Source organism: Dreissena polymorpha, chromosome 3, assembly GCF_020536995.1.
Source record: "Dreissena polymorpha isolate Duluth1 chromosome 3, UMN_Dpol_1.0, whole genome shotgun sequence".
Taxonomy (NCBI): Eukaryota; Metazoa; Mollusca; class Bivalvia; order Myida; family Dreissenidae; genus Dreissena; species Dreissena polymorpha.
In genome coordinates, this window is record NC_068357.1 from 10,040,470 (window position 1) to 10,061,304 (window position 20,835).

Sequence of the window (20,835 nt, forward strand, 5' to 3'; positions counted from 1 at the left end):
GAATGGGGTCAATTACCGGACCCGATTTAGAATGAAAAAACAACAACACTGTTGTCCCTCTTTAACAAAACTTATTTGCTTTTTGGGCTATATCTCAGAAACTATATAAGATATCAACATGAAACTTCATAGGTGTATAGATACCAATGAGCAGAAGTTCAGTGCACAAGAACCATAACCATACACTTTCTGTAATAAGAGTTATTGCCTTTTGTTTTTTTTATCATGGAACTTTTCAGGGCTATATTTCAGATATGATACAATACAACATTTCAACATGAAACTTCATGGGTGTGTAGAAATCAATGGGAAGAAGTGCCATAAACAAGATCCATTAACCTACTCTTTCTTATCTAAGGCTTATTCAGGGAATAATCTACCAGCGCATCCCACGTCGATGACGCACAAATATCGAAATAGACGCATTGTTTTGAAATATGTGCGTCCACTCAGACGCATTGCTGAAACGAATCCTTTAATGCATATGCGAATCACGATAAGTTCAAAACATTTTTAGTATGAGTCAAAAGGTGTAGCGATGAACGCTGAGTTTAATCGAATGAGGCTACAAGAATGCAAGAAGTCTTTTGGTTGGCTATAGTCGAGCCACTGCTGTATGCGAACCAATCAGAATTGACCTTTTAAATAGAGTGTGTTATGATATTTTCTGGAGTCCCTAGGTGGAGGCCTGTTTTAACTTTTTGCGCAGAAATAATACTGCCAAAAGGTGTTAAAGCTGGGCCCTAAACAAACCACTCTTAACTTTAATACCAGTTATGGCCGGTCAACCAATGTAAGCAATAATACTATCAGTGAACCGGATTCTAACTCGAAAAGAAAAGCATGTACTTTCCAACGCAGTTGGTTGGATACATTTTCGTACGTGACAACGACTATATGTTCTGTGATGTCCGTGAGCAGCATTGGGCAAAAAACGGTACATGTATATGTAAAAAGTCAAAAAACAGAAATTTTGAGAGAACCACACTCTGTAGACACATAAAGAGTTTACATTCATGTAACAAATTAAACATTTGATACACTGTTATAGCTAATGTGGAGGCAAACATTTGTATTTTGTTACTGTTTTTGAGATCATTAAAGTTTTAATGCAAAATAAAGTTATTGAGCTAGTGTCATTTTTAGCTCACCTGAGAGATAGCTCGGGGTGAGCTATTGTGATCACTCAGCGTCCGGCGTCCGTCCGTCCGTCCGTCTGTCTGTCTGTAAACAATTTGTAAACATCTTCTTCTACTAAACCATTGAGCCAATTTCAACTAAATTTCATGTGGAGCATCCCTAGGTCATGGGACAAAAGAATTGTTAAAAAAAAATTGATCACATAACCATGATGGCCGCCATGACCATATATGGTAAAAACCTTAAAAAATCTTCTTGTCAGAAACCGCTCATCAGATTTTCAAAAAATTTCACAGGGATGACCTTTGAGGGCTCCCCTGAAAAAGTTGTTCAAAGAAATTTGATTCGTCAAAAAATATGGCCGCAGGAGCTCGTTGAACTTTGCATGTTTATTCGTTTTTGCCTATTTTGTGAAAACTTTCAAAAATCTTCCACATTTTTTGTCAGATCCTTTCCAAATGTGTCTTTATATCAATGAGGACACGAACCCTACAAAAAATGAGCATTATTTGTCCATGAAGTACAGAATTACCTCCCCTTCTATTGAGAAAATGGTGTTTATGCAATAAAGTCCAAATTTTTCATCCAATTCTTTCCAAACTTGTAAGGATTTTGCATGGTTCAAACAAGGGAAACAACTACGGTTTATGCATGTTCTTTTTATTACAGATTTGCCTCCCTTTAATTCATTCAAAATCTCATTTTACAGCAGAGATTCCAAATCTGACCTGTAAATGAGCCCCATATTTACTGCCAGTGCTAGGTTACCTTTTCCCATTTGATCATTCTTAAGTATTGGTCTTGTAATGCTGCTACTGCTTCTGCTACTGCTACTACTACTACTACTACTACTACTACTACTACTACTACTACTACTACTACTACTACTACTACTACTGCCACTACTACTACTACTTTTACCACTACTACTACTACTACTACTACCACTACTACTACTACTACTACTACTACTTCTACTACTACTTCTACTACTACTACTACTACTACTTCTACTTCTACTACTACTACTACTACTACTACTACTACTACTACTACTACAACTACTATTACTACTACTACTACTACTACTACTACTACTACTACTACTACTACTACTACTATTACTACTACTACTACTACACCACCACCACCACCACCACCATTCACAGTGACAAAAAACGTATTCACACAATGGCTGCTATTACAACTTATAGCCCATATAGGGGGGCATGCATGTTTTACAAACAGCCCTTGTTTCTATGGGATTTTAACCACAACTGTTCATGTTTATCTCCGACACATATTTTTAGGTCACCTGTCATGAAGTGACACGGTGAGCTTATGTGATCGTGTGATGTCCGGCGTCCGTTGTGCGTGCCTGCGTGTGTCCGTGCGTCCGTCCGTCAACAATTTGTTTGTGTAGACAGTAGAGGTCACAGTTTGCATCCAATCTTGATGAAATTTGGTCAAAATGTTTATCTTGATGAAATCCGGTTTGGGATTGTATTTGGGTCATCTGGGGTCAAAAACAAGGTCACTAGGTCAAATAATAGAACAACCTTCTGTAGACAATAGAGGTCCAGGGTTCGCACAGGGCTTGAAAAGTGCTTGAAAACGAGTCCAAGGCTTGAAAAGCCCTTGAACAAAGGTTGGCCTTGAAAAAGTGCTTGAAAAGTGCTTATTTCATGTAAAAAAGCCTTGAAAATGTTTATTTATGCTCAAAATTACTTTTATCATCGCTTTTATTATTTTACTTAAATCGTTCTTAAGGGAAATATTATGAAAATTTATCATAAATTCCTTCGCGCAAAAAAAGTTGAATACGAAATATAAGTTTCGTACACTATTTAGTACGAAACGTTATGTGTACACGTCACAGATTATGTGTACTACGTCAGAGGTTCTTCATTGTGATCAATTTTTGCGAGTGAAAACGCAGGGATGGGGAAGTGTCGTTTCAAACCAGGGTGGTTAACTGAATAAGAGGAGAGAGCTGGAAGAACTGGAAAAGGAAATCAATTCTGTTAAAGACAAAATGTTATAGTAACTGACTGCTGTTCAAATGTAATGAACTAGTCTGTTTGATGTGAGCATAGAAAGAGACAATGTGTTTGTTTGTAATAACTTTTAAATGTAAATACAGTACAGCCAATGCGGAACAAACGTATTTCGCGATCCGCGGCGGCAAGGCGAAACGAGTCGATGCCGCTTCAGTCGTTGAAGCCGCGTCAGTATGCGGCGGCAAGTCGCATTTCGCCGCGAAACTTCGCATCTGTCCGCCGAGGCATGCCGCGATCCGCGACATGATGCCGAATCGATGCGCATCATGAAATAAAAAATCTTCAATTTTTTTAGTTACATGTAGTTTACAAATTTTGAAAGAACAATTATAATAATAATTAAAATCATAATAAATGTATTGTGCGCGGATTGTCTTAGCATATACATGTAAGCATAGTTAATGTGTCTGGCCAATTAAGTTTGTTTCCCGCCCGTAGTGTATGTATTTCACACATAAACACTGTCACGTAATTATGTTTTCGCACATACAAGTGGTCAAGGCTCCAGCATATGGTTGATTTATGAATTAATTGCATGTTGATTTTGCTATTATATTTAAGCTAAGAAAATTAGCAGCGTGAAGCAACATCAATAATCAAGACGGTGACGACGTATTTGTTGTTTTGTTAATTATCAGCTTATTATAACTATTGTTTGAATATGTGTATGTAAACACGTTTTATTTTGTTCATATTATACAGTTAATATCGCTACTAATTACCCGGTAATTCTGTATATTCCAGTTTTAAAGCAAATGCTGGTAAATATTTATGATACACAAACATTCTCGATATTTCCTTAAGTATCAAATACATTTTGGCATGTGTTACTATTTATAGAGATGATGAAATAACGTCTAATCGGTGCTTTTTTTCAACTGAACACGCGATTTACGCTTGACGTGATGTTCATGTTTTTATACAACATAAAATACACCCAAACTTTCCAAACGACGTTCTACATGTCTGCATAATTTTCGCGCGCTTTTTATGAAACAAAGGATATTTTAGCACTGTTTATTTGACGCTAGAATTTGCCAAAGGTCGCGTTAGCATTAAAATTCGAAAGTGTGTTTCGGATTACAAATTTAATAATGATAATCGAACGAAACATTAACAGTTGCGCGTAATTAATTCTACGCTTCACATACATGTATGTACATGTGGGTGGATATCTTTTCACTCGATCTGCCGCGTACGTATGCGGCGGATTTACTCCGCGAAATTACGCGAGGTTAATACAGACTCTGCGTCGTTGCGCGGATCGATGCCGATTGCCACGGCGATACGCCGCGTGAACACACGATTCGGCGGCCGCGTACTAATAATCTGGCCGTGGCGTAGCCGCGGATTATGTTTGAGCCGCGTTGGCTGTACTGTACATATGTGACACTCATTGTGTTAAGGATGGATAACCTGTATTTCTATGTAATAACTAGAAATAACACGTATGAGTTATTGTGGAATAAGTGTAATGTGTTTGAGCAAATAAAAAAATGATATTTACTATGTAAATCTGGTTTGAAAATGCAGTTTTTAAAGGAAACTAACGTACGGTGCTCGGCCTTGAAAATGAAAATTTGGCCTTGAAAAGTCCTTGAAAAGTGCTTGAATTTAGGTTTGAGATTTCTGTTTGAACCATGAGGTCACAGTTTTCATCTAATCTTTATGAAATTTGGTCAGAATGTTTATCTTGATGAAATCTGGGTTGGGATTTTATTTGGGTCATCTGGGGTCAAAAACTAGGTCACTAGGTCAAATAATAGAAAAACCTTGTGTAGACATTAGAGATCACAGTTTTCATCCAACCTTTATGAAATTTGGTCAGAATTCTTGATGAAATCTGGGTGGGATTGTATTTGGGTCATCTGGGGTAAAAATCTAGGTCAAATAAATAGAAAAACCTTGTGTTGACAATAGAGGTCACAGTTTTCATCCAATATTTATGAACTGTGGTCAGAATGTTTATCTTGATGAAATCTGAATTGGGATTGTATTTGGGTCATCTAGAGTCAGGAACTAGGTCACTAGGTCAAATCATAGAAAAACATTGTGTAGACAATAGAGGTCATAGTTTTCATCTGATCTTAATGAGTCAGGTGAGCGATTCAGGGCCATCATGGCCCTCTTGTTTTCACTACTTGGTATCTTTCAAAATTTGGGACTCATTCATTTTCAAGGTGGACTAATTCATTATGGCCTTGGACTCATTGGTCTAAAATGTGCTAGTTCAAGGATCCATAGGTAGTAAATTCTAGATTATTCTCTGCTTATTGCCCTTTGTTGTTTGCGTATGATGTTAACAAACTTTGCAAGGCTATATCTCAGATATGCTACAAGATTTCAACATGAAACTTCACGGGTGTATACGTATTAATGAGGAGAATTGCAATGCATAAAAACAATTACCATGCACTTAAAAATTGTTTAAGATAAGACTGTATATCAAGGGATTTGCACCCATCCATAAACACAATTTATTTGGCGGGGGATATCGATTCAAGGCATTTTGTTGTATCAAATTCTACTTCAAACAGTGTACAGGGATTTAATTTTTGTAATATTAAAGCTTAGATTATATGCTGAATGGTTAATGTGAATTCTTCATTGAAAGTGTAGTCTTTGTGCTAACCCCAAGTCCAACAGCTCCAGTTAGTGTCTTGCAATTGGGTAAGTCAACGTAATCCATACTGCTCTGTTTCTGTTTATCCTGGATATTCTACACCACAGACTGTTCTCATATCCAACTGCTGTGTTTCAGTTTACCCCAGACATTGCATCGTCTGTGCCCCATCACAAACACTACGCACTGGAAGTGACAGAGAACTGCTCGCCCACCATTGCCCACTGCAGAATCAAGAGCACGTCAGTTGGTATGTGCATACATCAATAATGGCAGCAAAAGACATTAAATTTTGAAGATGAAAAAAAAAAAATAAAGTAATTTGAAAAATCTAAAACAAAACTGTTTCTGTTTTACTCTGTCTTTGTTGCACAAATAAATAATAATTATTAAGTTATTTTTATGCTCCCCCAAAAAATTTGGGGGGGAGCATATAGTCGCCGCATCGTCTGACCATCCGTCCGTGCACCATTTTTGTCCGGGCTTTTTCTCAGCAACTAATGACCGGAATTCAATGAAACTTTATGGGAAGCTTCACTACCAAGAGGAGATTTGCATATTATCAGCAGGTTCTGGTCGGATGATTTTTTTCACAGAGTTATGGCCCTTTGAAGTTTTACATTAACTGTACATATAGTGAAATTCTTGTCCGGACTATTTCTCAGCAACTAATGACCGGAATTCAATGAAACTTTATGGGAAGCTTCACTATCAAGAGGAGATGTGCATATTATCAGTGGGTTCTTGACGGATGATTTTTCACAGAGTTATGGCCCTTTGAAATTTTCCATTAACTGTACATAAAGTGCAATTCTTGTCCGGGCTATTTCTCAGCAACTTATAACCGAAATTCAATGAAACTTTATGGGAAGCTTCACTACCAAGAGAAGGTGTGCATATTATCAGCGGGTTCTGGACGGATGATTTTTCATAGAGTTATGGCCCTTTGAAATTTTATATAAAAAAATTCTTGTCCCCCCAACTACTGTGCCCTCAAGACGTTTCCTTTTATCTGAATATATAGTGCAATATTGTGACAAAAAAACCTTTGGGGAGCATCACCCGTCTCCGACGGTTTCTTGTTTATGTTTATCATACTTGTATGTGTACACAATCAGGTAGCTGTTGGCTTATAAAAAGAAATAGATATCCACACAATGGATTACTTTGCGCAGGCAATCGTGGTTCACATAGACCTTAAATTTGATGCAATTTCCTTGAAAAATGTTTTATTTTTGCTTTTCTTTCAATTCTCATTGAAGAGTCCTGGCCTGAAAAGAACTTTGATGTATGAACCATTAAATGTACTCCCTTACATTAGTATTTTGAAACAGCAAAAGGCAATTGTTTAACATTATTTTAAATTGCACCGCTTGAACATCCTTAAAATAAGTGAACACAGTTTACTTCAGTATAAGTTCATGATGTGTTTTGCATACTGTGAAATCATTTATTTTCGACAGCACAAAATTTCGTCATTTTTATAAAAATGACGATTTCGTCAGCACTTAAATTCGCCGATTTCTGATTTTGAATTTAAAAAAATGCGTCAGTCAATATCCGATTTGTGTGTAATACATATTCGCGAAGTTGCGAAACATCGTGGTACGAATGCGGAAACACACTTGAGAATCACTGCAGGAGGTGGGGCCTGTTTGTAACATGCCAAATAACTAGTCTTTTGTTATCAAGGGACAGTAATGGACCCTCTTAATGTATGCCATTCACACGTTCATTGTTATGATTAGCGGACAAGTGGGATCGAATAACCGTTAACAAGTGTTTGTAACAACGAAGCCAATTGCCAATTAGTCTTATTCTATTATTATAATTGCCATACTGATAACAATCGTACCTTTATCGGCACCAATTAGGGAAGGTGCGAACAAAATTATAAACTCTATGTGTGTGTTTGTTCTTAAAAAGTAAACTACCGGTATATAAATCAATAATGTCAATAATTTAAAAATAAATAAATTGATACATATAAAATAGTAATAAGTGCGGTTAAACGCAAACAATCAAATAACAAACAGCAATTAAAATATTCTTTATTAATTTGTGATAAATACGCATGTTGATCACACATCGTCATCTTTTCATTTGGTTTATTGTCTTTCATCGGCATTCGCTGCGTGATGGCTAATATGCAACACCCCTAAAAAACACAATGCACCTAATGGGTAATTAAGTTATAAACAATTAGCGCTAATTCATTACCATTCTACATAAACGAAGTCAACGCATTTGATACAGCTGTACTGCACACGCGTTTTAAAGAAGTGTAACGTGTCAGTTAAGTACCTTGTGTAATCTACATCCCTTTGTGTCAAAACCGGATTAATCTTGATTATGAAACAGCAGTGAATGTGTGCATGGATTATGTTGGAATTTAATGCCTCATGTCTACGGTAAAGTTTTAAAATATTGTTCAACTTAGTGTTTGTTTTTGTTCAAACATAGAGCATGATTGTTCGTAAGGATCTTAAATTCGCCGATCGGTTGACTGACGAAATTTATGAAAATTAATGCCTGACGATTAATAATGGTTTCACAGTATTCTATGATATGTATTTGCACACATTCAGGTGCTGCAGTGTGTGTGGCAGGCTCAGGTGCTGACCCCTTCATTCACCACTGTCTTATCAAGGACTGTGAAAATGTTGGCCTATATGTTACAGACTATGCACAGGTGGGTGGTGGTGGTTGTATTGTGTTGATTGATTGAAATTATATATTTAACATATGGACCGTGCTCTGTGAAAAGGGGGTTAAATGCATGTGCGTTAAGTGTCATCAAAGATTAGCAGGTGCAGACCGGAATGCAAAGGCTAATCTGGGACGACACTTTGAAATCTCAGACAACATTAGGTTTAAGAATAGTATTTACATAAGGAGGATTGTTTCTCAAATGCATGTAACTTTCTTTGCAACTATTTTTTTCAAGTATACAGTCCAACCCCTTTTTCCGGTCACCCCTCATCGCCGGTCGCCCCGTGTATGTGGCCGGTCTGTGCTGCGACCGTCCATAAACACTATATAATGCACCCCTCTTTAGCGGTAACCCCGTTTCTCCGGCCAGCGGCCAGCAATTTTGCATCACAAATGTTAAATTTCCCCCATATGAGTGGTCACGCGGGAGTAAGTCGGTCATGTATATCAGCAAAATTACACCGACGCAACAGCGAAAAAATCAATACGTACTTCCAGAGTGCGGTTTAGGCTCTTTAGTACTGAAGCGTAGCGTGTGATAAACATTTTGACAGCCAGTTTGCAAATTGCAATTAGTTAGCAGCAGATTATCGGGTTATCAGGTTAAAAGCAATATGCGACCGTTTGATCTTTTTGTTTCCGCACATGCGAATATCACCTATTATTACTGGGAAAGAGAATCTTAATTTATTATTTGTAGCTGTTGAATCATAATATTTAAATCGAACCTTTATGACAATTATCGGCTAATTAAAAGTTTCTGCTTGGCGATTTGTCGCGATAATTAAGGTGTCTATGATTTTAGAAACCGTCATTCTTTCAAAAGTTTTTCTTATGTGCATATCGGATATTTTGTGTTTAGAATAATGGCTACAAAGAGAAAATGTATGACGTTAGAGGAATGTGTTGAGTGTATCAAATTATTAGAACAAGGCAAGTTCACGTGTCATTGCAACTGAAATGGGTGTTGGCCGTACCCAGGTTCAGGGTGTTCTTAAGAGAAAATGCGAGATCATGGATGAGTATGAGGGAAACGGTCGGTAATCTTGAGATAAAACGGCAGCGACCTAGTTCTGAGTTTGGAGATTTAAACACACTTGTGTATAGGTTGTTTATGGATGCTACCGCCCGTTTAGTGAATGTGACTGGTCTGATGATACAAGAGAAAGCCCAATCACTTGCAGTGGATTTGAAAATTACTAAATTTAAGGGTTCAAATGGATGGCTAGATAGATTTCTTAAGAGAAACAACATAGTGTTTAATTCGCGTGTTGGTGAACGGGGGGAAGTGTGCGAGGATACTGTGAAAAATTGGAAAGACAGTCTTTCAGAAGTGTGTCAAGGATACGATCCATCTGATATTTTCAACATGGATGAAAGTGGAGTGTTCTACCATGATACCGCTAAAACAACATTCTTTAAGAAAGGTGATTCATGCAGTGGAGGAAAAGCCTCAAAACAACGTAACACAATAGCATTATGTGCTTCGATGACTGGTAAGTGTTTTTGTTTTGAAACACCATTCCGATTTTTTAGTTTCGGGTGACTTTATTTAGCAACTGTTTTAACAGGACACGTTTATTCCGCGTAAATCTTTTGATCGACAAGAACCGCGCATGTATAACGTCACGTTTTCCATGAGAAAAGCGTGGGCGTATTTATTGATAAATAAAACTTCCTAGTGCAGAAGAAAATAGAAAGATTTTATTTGACATTTTCTTTGATGTTTTGCTGACTCTGACAATTATGTTTTCCGAAAATAGCCGCTGTCAATCAAACCTGTGTAAACATCATGACAGCGACACGCTGATAACAGGATAGTAGGCAGAGTTAGAAAAATTGATATTGGCCATATACACCGAAGACAGTAGTAGCTGGTGTGCGTAATTTACCTAAGCGTGGCTTCATTAAATTTCAGGAGAGAAACTAAAACCACTGGTAATTGGTAAATCAGCCAGACCTCGCTGCTTCGGACACATGAGCACAGATAAACTACCAGTCCAGTAGGAGTCTCACAGCAAGTCCTGGATGCTGACACCGCTGTTTGAGAAATGGGTAAAAGACCTTGACAAACGAATGCGGGCACAGAATCGTAAGATACTCCTTCTGCTGGACAACGCACCTGTCCATCCAGATAATACATTGAAGGTAAATTTATTACACACTTAAATTTTAAAAGAGGTTTAGGTTTTAAGTTGAATAAATTTTCATTGTGTTAACAAAAAATACACAAAAAAATCACATTGAAGGTAAATTTATTACACATTTAATTTTTAATAGAGGCTTAGGTTTGAAGTTGGATAATTTTTCATTTTGTAAAAATAATAAACATTGAAGGTAAATTTATTACACATTTAAATTTTAATCAAGGTTTAGGTTTTAAATTGAATAATTTTTTATTTTGTAAATTTTTTGTAGAATTTTTCAGAATGTGAAACTGAAGTTCTTCCCCAAGAGCACAACCTCTGTGTTACAGCCCATGGATGCTGGGATCATTCAGGCAGTCAAACTGAACTACTGGCGACGCCAACTTTAGCACGTCTTGGCTGAACTGGAGAAGGATAAGACCAAACTCGGGCCAGAAATCCTCCGACAGATACCAATTTAAGGCTATCTACTGGGTGTCTGGTGCCTGGAGGGAGGTTGAGAGTGACACAATTGTGAAGTGCTTCGGAAAATGTGGGTTCACAGAAGAGGTGCTATCTAGTGCTTTATTCCAGTCAGCTGAGGTTGAAGTGTTAAGAGTCAGACACTGATGATGATGATGAATATCCCCTAGCTGTCCTTAAAATGGCCAGGGATCTGTTTAATTGTAAATTTAGAGATTTAGTTGACATTGACAAGGCAGTGCATACATGTGATAACAATATGACGAACTGGGAGAGGGACGTATCTGAGATTTTGAATGATATTAATGGTGAGTCCACTGACTGGAAGTTTTGAAACGGAGGAAGAAGAGGACACCAGTGAACCTAAAAATGTGACTTTCGCTCAGGTTGCAGAGTATCTGAGTGGTCTGATGGACTTTGCTTTGTGTAAGGGTCAGGGATCAATGTTAGATCATGTCATGCACATTGAGGACTTGTTTGTTGAAATGCATGTGGAGGCATCATGTAAACAGACCAAAATAAGTGACTTTTTCAAACAATAAATTGTCAGATGTTTTATTTTATTGTCATAGTTCATATGACTATGATTGACGGTGATAAGAATAATGTTTATTCTTATGATACTTAAGATGATGATGAGAATTACACGTATTCTTTTTCATGGACTTTATTTCTGATGATGATATTGATGATGATTAGAAGGATGAATATTTTTTTGAATGAAAATGTTGTTCTATAGCTTATCTATAGAGAAGAAATAAAATGATTTTACATCTATACATTGTTTAGTACATGTACACATATTTACCATTTTGTTTATACAAAAAATGAACAGTTGGCCATGCACTCATCAACTCCAGACTCCCTATGACCCAACCCCCTCTTAAGAAGCCACCCCGCTTAAGCAGCCAATTTAACCGTTTCCCTTGACTGGCTGCTTAAGAGGGGTTGGACTGTAATTGCATGCACAGAAAATCAGTTCACTCTGTTAATTAAATAACACAACATAGTTATATGTTTGGTTAAAGTAACACTTCTGTTTCGCAATAGGGGACCTATGAGGATAATGAAATCAGTGGAAATGCGCTGGCAGGAATCTGGGTGAAGAACTATGCCAACCCCATCATGCGACGTAACCACATTCACCATGGGCGTGACGTTGGGATCTTCACCTTTGATTATGGCCAGGTCAGTACCTTTGTTGTTAGCTGTTTCTGAAATAATTTACAATTTTCTGAGGTGAGGTTTGCTGGATTTGAGAAGAATTTCCACAATCAATACAGAAATCTTTTTAAGACTAATTTTTTTGTACACAATTAAAGAACTATTATATCACATCAAAAACAAGGTCACTTGATGTAAATACAAAATAGGGATATTTTAGCTTCATTTGTTATCTTGTATCTAGAATGTTAGTTTTGTATATACTATTTGTCATACTGAGTGCAAGGTCCACAATCAAGAGGAAATATGGAGTTTGTTTTCACATGTTTTTCCTGAACTGAAAATTTTGATTCATGTGTATTTAAAGTGTCAAATGTGTATAGAGGCTTGTTACAATTTCGTTCTCCTGCAAACAATACAACAAATCATCTTGATTTCCTAAATTCTAATTTTAATGACTGATGTTGAACTTGCAATGGTCACATGTGTATAATCTTTCATCCGTCATCATTGTGTTTCCCCACAGGGCTACTTTGAGAACTGTGATATACACAACAACCGGATTGCTGGGTTTGAGGTGAAGGCAGGTGCCAATCCAACTGTCACCCAGTGCGAGATTCATCACGGCCAGACAGGTGGCATTTACGTCCATGAAAACGGCCGTGGCCAGTTTATCGAAAACAAAATTCACTCAAATAACTTTGCTGGTGTCTGGATAACGTCAAACAGTGATCCAACCATCAGGAAGAATGAGATCTACAATGGGCATCAAGGGGGCGTGTATATATTTGGGGAAGGCCGGGGCCTCATAGAACATAATAATATTTATGGTAATTTTGATTGTTTGTAAGCTTTATAATTTGTCTATTAATGCAAGATATTTCAATGAAATTGTGTGGATAAATCATTTTTTATGATTCTCTAATATGTGATGATCAGTCTGTCCCAAAGACCTTTTTTTAGACTTAAGACCTTTGGACTATGAGATGTGAAGAATTTTACGGCTTGAATGTTTGCTTTATAGTCTAGAATAGAAGTGCCACTTCTTATAAATGTGTATTTATTGTCCCCTACCGGTGAAACCGGAGGGGACTTATGGATTGCGCTCTATGTGTCAGTCTGTCTGTCAGTCCGTCACACTTTTCTGGATCCTGCGATAACTTTAAAAGTTCTTCATATTTTCATGAAACTTGAAACATGGACAGATGGCAATATGGAGATTATGCACATCAATTCATTTTGTTCCTACGTCAAAAAATTGTGGTTGCTATGGTAACAAATATAAAATAAAATATTTTTTGTACTGCTAATGGTGGAGTTTCACCGGTAGGGGACAATATTGCTTGGCAATCTCTTGTTTTGTTTAACTCATAAATATATGCACAAAGGAAAATCTCGCAAGTTGAGTAGGGAATAGGCCGGCTGGCTTGCCCTATCTGTTTCATTTGTTATTTGTATGCAAAACAAAAAAATAGTAAGTATATGTAGACAATAAACTGCATTTTTAGGTAGTTTCTCTTTAATGACGGACGTTATTTATTTATAAAGTACAGACATTTGAACAGTTATCAAAAATGTACAATAACACAAGTGGCAAAAGTTGCATAGCTGCATTTTTCATTTCCAGCAAGTTCAACCCTTTTGTAAATCACAATGGAATGATTTTATATCATTTATAAACATAAACTCCGTACTGAAGTGGGAACATATAAGTCATTTATCTCTATACACCTAGCTCTGTTTTTCCAGAACTAGCTGGCTGATATTTTGGATGCAAGAACTTTTCAGTATTGATTGTGTAGTTATAAGTTTGGGAAAAAGTTTCTTAGCAATATTGTTATTTTTTGAAAGCTCAATGAGACTTTGATCTGGGCAAAATTTTTAGTCCAATGAACAGCCAAGACATTTTTGGCGCAGAATGCATGATTATGTTTTTATGCCCCCAAAGGGAGGCATATAGTTTTTTAACTGTCTGTCAGTCCGTCCGTCCGAAAACTTTAACATTGGTCATAACTTTTGCAATATTGAAGACATTCATATTTGGCATGCATGTGTATCTCATGGAGCTGCACATTTTGAGTGGTGAAAGGTCAAGGTCATCCTTCAAGATCAAAGGTGATATATGTGGCTTCAAAGCGGCCCAGAAGGGGGCATTGTGTTTCTGATAAACACACCTCTTGTTCATGTTTTTATGTCCCCCACCACTATAGTGGGGGACATACTGTTTTTGCCCTGTCTGTTGGTTGGTTGGTTGGTTGGTCTGTTCGCGCCAACTTTAACATTTTGCAATAACTTTTGCTATATTGAATATAGCAACTTGATATTTGGCATGCATGTGTATCTCATGGAGCTGTACATTTTGAATGGTGCAAGGTCAAGGTCATCCTTCAAGCTCAAAGGTCAAATATATAGCTTCAAAGCGGCGCAAAAGGAGACATAGTGTTTCTGACAAACACATATCTTGTTTTATTGTTGTCATGTGGATCCATATTGCTGAAAATTCATCAATCTGTAACTGATGATGTTCAACAAGTTCATGGTATTAGTTACTTTAAATTTTAATAATTTTTATTTGCAGCTGTACTTATATTTTTAACAAAGCATACATACTGTATATTTGTTTTTGTGTTGCAGGCAATGCTCTTGCGGGCATTCAAATCCGAACCAATAGCAATCCAATAGTTAGACACAACAAAATACACCATGGTCAACATGGCGGAATTTATGTGGTGAGTAAAGAAAAATATACTTGCATTCATTATTCAGAGAATGAGGCTGTTTCTTTGGATTGGCAGATTTGCTTGTCATTTGATGTATGGATCAGAAATTTGATGACGAGGATTTTGTAAGTAATACAAAAATGTGTCGCGTTCTGAGAAAACTGGGCATAATGCATGTGCGTAAAATGTCGTCCCAGATTAGCCTGTGCAGTCTGCACAGGCTAATTAGGGACGACACCTTTGGCTTAAACTAGATATTCGGTAAAAAAGGACTTCCTTTAAACGAAAAATACCATTAAAGCGAAAAGTGTCGTCCCTGGCTAATCTGGGACAACACTTAACGCATATGCATTTTGCCCAGTTTTCTCAGAACAAGACACATTTAAATTACATGTGCATTGATAGGTACATTGATGTACAGATAGGAAGGCTGCTGTTTTGTATCTCAACGATGCAGCTTTATTTAATTGTAATTTTCCACAACATAGTATAAATGTCACTTTTAATATTGCTTTCGTAGATTGAATAACCATCTGGTTTGATTTAGCTAACCTACTTACACGATACAAATCTCGGACACTTAAGTGATTTAAAAAAAAATATTGTGAATAATGTTTGGTAGCATTATGTCAATGTGTTTTGGCTTCTTAATTTTCTATCTTTGATTATGTTCTTTAGTAAGATAATAAGTAAATACTGGTTGTGTTTCCAACTTTGAAGGTCACAATCACTCTTATGGTCAAAATGATGCTGTGGGAGAATTCTGCACGTATGGTTGCAGCACATGTTTAACCAGGTTTTCCGAAGGAAAAGAGAAAAAACTGGTTATTAGATTGGCGAATGCGGGCGGGCTGGCTGGCTGGCGGGCTGGCTGGCGGGCTGGCGGAATAAGCTTGTCCGGGCCATAACTATGTCGTTCATTGTCAGATTTTAAAATCATTTGGCACATTTGTTCACCATCATTGGACGGTGTGTCGCGCGAAATAATTACGTCGATATCTCCAAGGTCAAGGTCACACTTTGAGTTCAAAGGTCAAAAATGGCCATAAATGAGCTTGTCCGAGAGCCATAACTATGTCGTTCATCGTCAGATTTAAAAATCATTTGGCACATTTGTTCACCATCATTGGACGGTGTGTCGCGCGAAATAATTACGTCGATATCTCCAAGGTCAAGGTCACACTTTGAGTTCAAAGGTCAAAAATGGCCATAAATGAGCTTGTCCTGGCCATAACTATGTCATTCATTGTGAGATTTTAAAATCATTTGGCACATTTGTTCACCATCATGGGACGGTGTGTCCCACGAAAGAATCACGTCAATATCTCCAATGTCAAGGTCGCCACGACTAAAAATAGATTAAAAAAAAAAAAAAAAACTTACAAAGGGGGTTAATTTTTTTTGGTCATTTCAAAAGTTCAGTTTGAGTTTTCTCCCTTTATCAGATTTTTTTTTCACAATGAAAACCTGGTTTTGTGACAATTTTGTCCCTTGTTTAAGGATGGTTTAATGAATCCATAACTGAAGTTTTGAAATTATTGAGGACAAAATTACTACATACTAAACTTTCTTTAAGCAACTCCTGATATGACCTGTGTCATTGAAAAAAATGGGTGTTATGTGCCCAGCTTAGCACCAAACGAGCCTACGCAATTCGGTCCATAGTTCCAGGACCTATGTGCACTTAATAGTCACACAGGGCTTAATTGTTTCATTAGCAGACAGGGTATTTCCTGACTAGCCTGGGCAAATATGCAGGCTGGTCTGGAGCTATGCTTGCCGCATATGGTATAAGACTCATTTTAGCATGATGCAGGTCATGTGTAGGTCCAAGATACTATGGTATACATATGTGTACTCTTCTGTTTGCAGCATGAGAAAGGTCAGGGCCTTATTGAGGAGAACGAAGTGTTTTCCAACACACTTGCCGGCGTGTGGATTACCACAGGTAGCACGCCAGTCCTGCGACGCAATAGGATACACAGCGGGAAACAGGTATGGGAGAACATCAAGGTTACATTTTCAAAATACTATGTATAGGTTCATGGGGTGAGATTTTGTCTTTCAGCTGATTCTCCATTTTGAGTGTCAATGTTGCTGCACAAATAGTTCTTAATTTGTATTATTATGTTAAAAAGGAATTGGTTTACCCAGTCAGGGGTATGTTGTTTTTTCCCCCTGACAGGTTTTCAAATATAAACTCCTGATGTGTTTGTTTCATACTTGAAGTCTGTATACCCAATGGCCTTATTAATTAAAAACTAATTTATATATTTTAACTACCAAAAAGCTAATATTCATACGTTTCTTAGCATTAAGGAATTAAACCTAGATGTAGACTTTATTAATTGTACTAGTATTTTCAAATTCTCTAAAGCACAACTATTAACAGGGAAAATGTCTCATCCTTCAAATAATTTTGAGAAATTCATCTGATCTCTTACCTGTGATCTTCCATGTGTTTATTTCTACTACAGGTTGGAGTGTACTTCTATGATAATGGTCATGGAGTGTTGGAGGATAATGATATCTTCAATCATCTGTACTCTGGTGTTCAGATAAGGTAGGGTGAAGGATAGAGGTGTTTAAAATAAGGTATTGTGAAGGAAAAAGGTGTTCAAGGATCTTTTTTTTTATATAATTTTCAGTGTTTAAAACCTTCGGTTTTGAATTGGTGAATATGTATTTTTGACTGTATGAATGGTTGTCTGGTTTGTCTGCAAGATGACTTTAAAAACCATGATAACTTGAATTTTCGAGGTAGTAAACTTGAATTTTCGAGGTAGTATGGTTGTCTAATTCCAATGAATTTCATCACAATCTACTGTCAGATATACTGACAATTATTTTAATTGGTTTTTCAGAACTGGGAGTAATCCACTGATTCGACGGAACAAGATCTGGGGTGGACAAAATGGAGGAATCCTAGTGTATAATAGTGGTCTCGGGATGATAGAGAACAATGAGATATTTGACAATGCCATGGCTGGCGTGTGGATTAAAACGGACAGTAACCCAGTGTTGAGGCATAATAAAATCCATGATGGCCGTGATGGTGGCATCTGCATATTCAATGGTGGCAAAGGTATGGGAATTGGGCTGCTAGATTATTGTATTCAAAGTTTGTAAAGGGTTTAGTGTAATGCTTATGTTCGGCATATATAAAAATAAATAATCTAGGTATCTTAGTATTTTGTTTTCTGCTTCAGTAGTTATGCTGTCCGGTCAAAATTGTTGTAGATTTGTCAGAAAATATACACTCAGCTTTGAGAATGTTTTTAGCTCAAGTTTGTGATCACCTTTTGTCCGTCGTCAACATTTGCCTTGTTGACACTCTAGAAGCCAAATTCATTGTCTGATCTTCATGAAACTTAGTCAGAAGATTTGTCCCAATAATATATTGGACTAGTTCCAAAATTGTTCCTGTTGGTTAAAAAACAAGTGGGGCAGGGCATTTTTGTGCATTAGCTCTTATTGCAAAACTAATCTGTTCCAGGGATCCTTGAAGAAAACGACATTTTTCGCAACGCTCAGGCAGGCCTCCTAATCAGCACTCAGAGTAACCCAGTACTGCGACGGAACAGGATCTTTGATGGCCAAGCGGCGGGTGTTGAAATCACCAATAACGCGACGGCCAATCTCGATGGCAACAAAGTGTTCAATAATAAGTTTGGAGGATTATGTCTCGCAAGTGGTGTTAACCCTATAATGAAAGGTAGAATAAAAATTGGCTGGATGTATTTGTTAGCAAAAATGTTAATATATTACAGCGGTATGATTGCTCCTACTTTCATTTCCTTTAAAAAAAAATTATATCTGTTTGCTTTTGGGAATTTATGGGTACACTTTGATATGGTTGAGATTGTTTTAATTGTAAAAAAAAATCCAGTCAAGTTATATGTGGAAATTTCAGTACAATAAAGTATAAGTATACCGGTAGATACCATGGAATCAAAGGCAAAAGCTCAATGCTTATTAAGTTAGTCAGTATAGTTTTGTACTGATAGTTATGCCCCCCTTCGAAGAAGAGGGGGAATATTGCTTTGCACATGTTGGTCTGTCGGTCCGTCCACCAGGTGGTTTCTGGATGATAACTCAAGAACGCTTGGGCATATGATCATGAAACTTCATAGGAACATTGATCATGACTTGCAGATGACCCCTATTGATTTTTAGGTCACTAGGTCAAATGCCAAGGTCACGGTGACCCGAAATAGTAAAATGGTTTCCGGATGATAACTCAAGAACGCTTAGGCCTAGGATCATGAAACTTTATAGGTAGATTGATCATGACTCGCAGATGACCCCTATTGATTTTCAGATCACTAGGTCAAAGGTCAAGGTCATGGTGACCCGAAATAGTAAAATGGTTTCCGGATGATAACTCAAGAACACTTATGCCTAGGATCATGAAACTTGATAGGTAGATTGATAATGACTGGCAGATTACCCCTATTGATTTTCAGGTCACTAGGTCAAAGGTCAAGGTCACGGTGGCCCGAAATAGTAAAATGATTTCCGGATGATAACTAAAGAATGCTTATGCCTAGGATCATGAACTTGATAGGTAGATTGATCATGACTCGCAGTTGACCACTATTGATTTTCAGGTCACTATATCAAAGGTCAAGGTCACAGTGACCCGAAATAGTAAAATGGTTTCCGGATTATAACTCAAGAACGCTTATGGCTACAATCATGAAACTTCATAGGAACATTGATCATGACTCGCAGATGACCCCTATTAATTTTGAGGTCACTAGGTCAAAGGTCAAGGTCATGGTGACCAGAAATAGTAAAATGGTTTCCGGATGATAACTCAAGAACGCTTATGCCTAGGATCATGAAACTTCATAGGTACATTGATCATGACTTGCAGATGACCCCTATTGATTTTCAGGTCACTAGGTCAAAGGTCAAGGTCACGGTGACCCAAAATAGTAACATAGTTTCCGGATAATAACTGAAGAACGCTTATGCCTAGGATCGTGAAACTTGATAGGTAGATTGATCATGACTCGCAGATGACCCCTATTGATTTTCAGGTCACTAGGTCAAAGGTCAATTTCACAGTGACAAAAAACATATTCACACAATGGCTGTCACTACAACGGAGAGCCCATATGTGGGGCATGCATGTTTTACAAACAGCCCTTGTTTAGTGCCAGTTAAGTATCTAATGTCACCTATTCAGCACATATATGTTGTGAAGAACATTTGTGAAGGACATTGAAACTTGAATGTCAACCCTTGTCTTGTACTGATTTTAGATAATCAAATCTACGGCAACCACAACATGGTTCAGAAAGCAGTCAGCTCCGGCCAGTGCCTGTACAAGATATCCAGTTACACAAGCTTCCCCATGCATGACTTCTACAGGTGATGAATAGTCTTGTGTATTTCTGTTGTGGTATGCAGATATGAGCTGTGCTCTGTGATAAAGGGGTTTAAGAAATGTGCGTAAAGTGTCGTCCAAGATTAGCCTGTGCAGGGATGACACTTTCCGCGTAAACTATATTTTTGCTTAGAAGAGACTTTCTATAAACGAAAAATACCATAAAAGTGTAAAGTGTTGTACCTGATTAGCCTGTGTGAACGTACATGCATTCAACACCCTTTTCATAGAGCACCGCTCAAATGTACTAGTGAATGTGCTGTTATTTTTGTTATTCAGTGTAATGGCATTAATGATTTTTACTACAATTCAAAGCTTGTCTTTTTATGTCCCCCACTATAGTAGTGGGGGACATATTGTTTTTGCCCTTTTTTTTGTTCTGTTGGTTGGTCTGTTGGTTTGCGCCAACTTT

The 20,835-nt window shown here is 37.4% G+C and overlaps 1 protein-coding gene and 1 long non-coding RNA gene across 3 annotated transcripts in view; both read left to right on the plus strand.

Moving 5' to 3' along the window:
* LOC127872960 (F-box only protein 11-like) overlaps positions 1 to 20,835 on the plus strand; it is a 39,662-nt gene that overhangs the window by 13,356 nt on the left and 5,471 nt on the right. For both annotated transcript variants that reach the window (XR_008045856.1, XM_052416482.1), the window contains exons 8-17: positions 5,962 to 6,073; positions 8,412 to 8,515; positions 12,195 to 12,332; positions 12,835 to 13,138; positions 14,943 to 15,037; positions 16,901 to 17,023; positions 17,506 to 17,591; positions 17,893 to 18,113; positions 18,525 to 18,743; positions 20,299 to 20,407. Coding sequence is in view for 1 of the 2 variants with exons in the window: in XM_052416482.1 (XP_052272442.1) it covers positions 5,962 to 6,073; positions 8,412 to 8,515; positions 12,195 to 12,332; positions 12,835 to 13,138; positions 14,943 to 15,037; positions 16,901 to 17,023; positions 17,506 to 17,591; positions 17,893 to 18,113; positions 18,525 to 18,743; positions 20,299 to 20,407 (1,511 nt within the window). In the remaining variant the exon portion in view is untranslated. The remainder of the gene's footprint in view (positions 1 to 5,961; positions 6,074 to 8,411; positions 8,516 to 12,194; positions 12,333 to 12,834; positions 13,139 to 14,942; positions 15,038 to 16,900; positions 17,024 to 17,505; positions 17,592 to 17,892; positions 18,114 to 18,524; positions 18,744 to 20,298; positions 20,408 to 20,835) is intronic.
* On the plus strand, positions 8,531 to 11,921 carry LOC127872971 (uncharacterized). The gene is made up of 2 exons (XR_008045870.1): positions 8,531 to 10,683; positions 10,964 to 11,921. It is a non-coding gene; the product is annotated as an uncharacterized LOC127872971 (long non-coding RNA).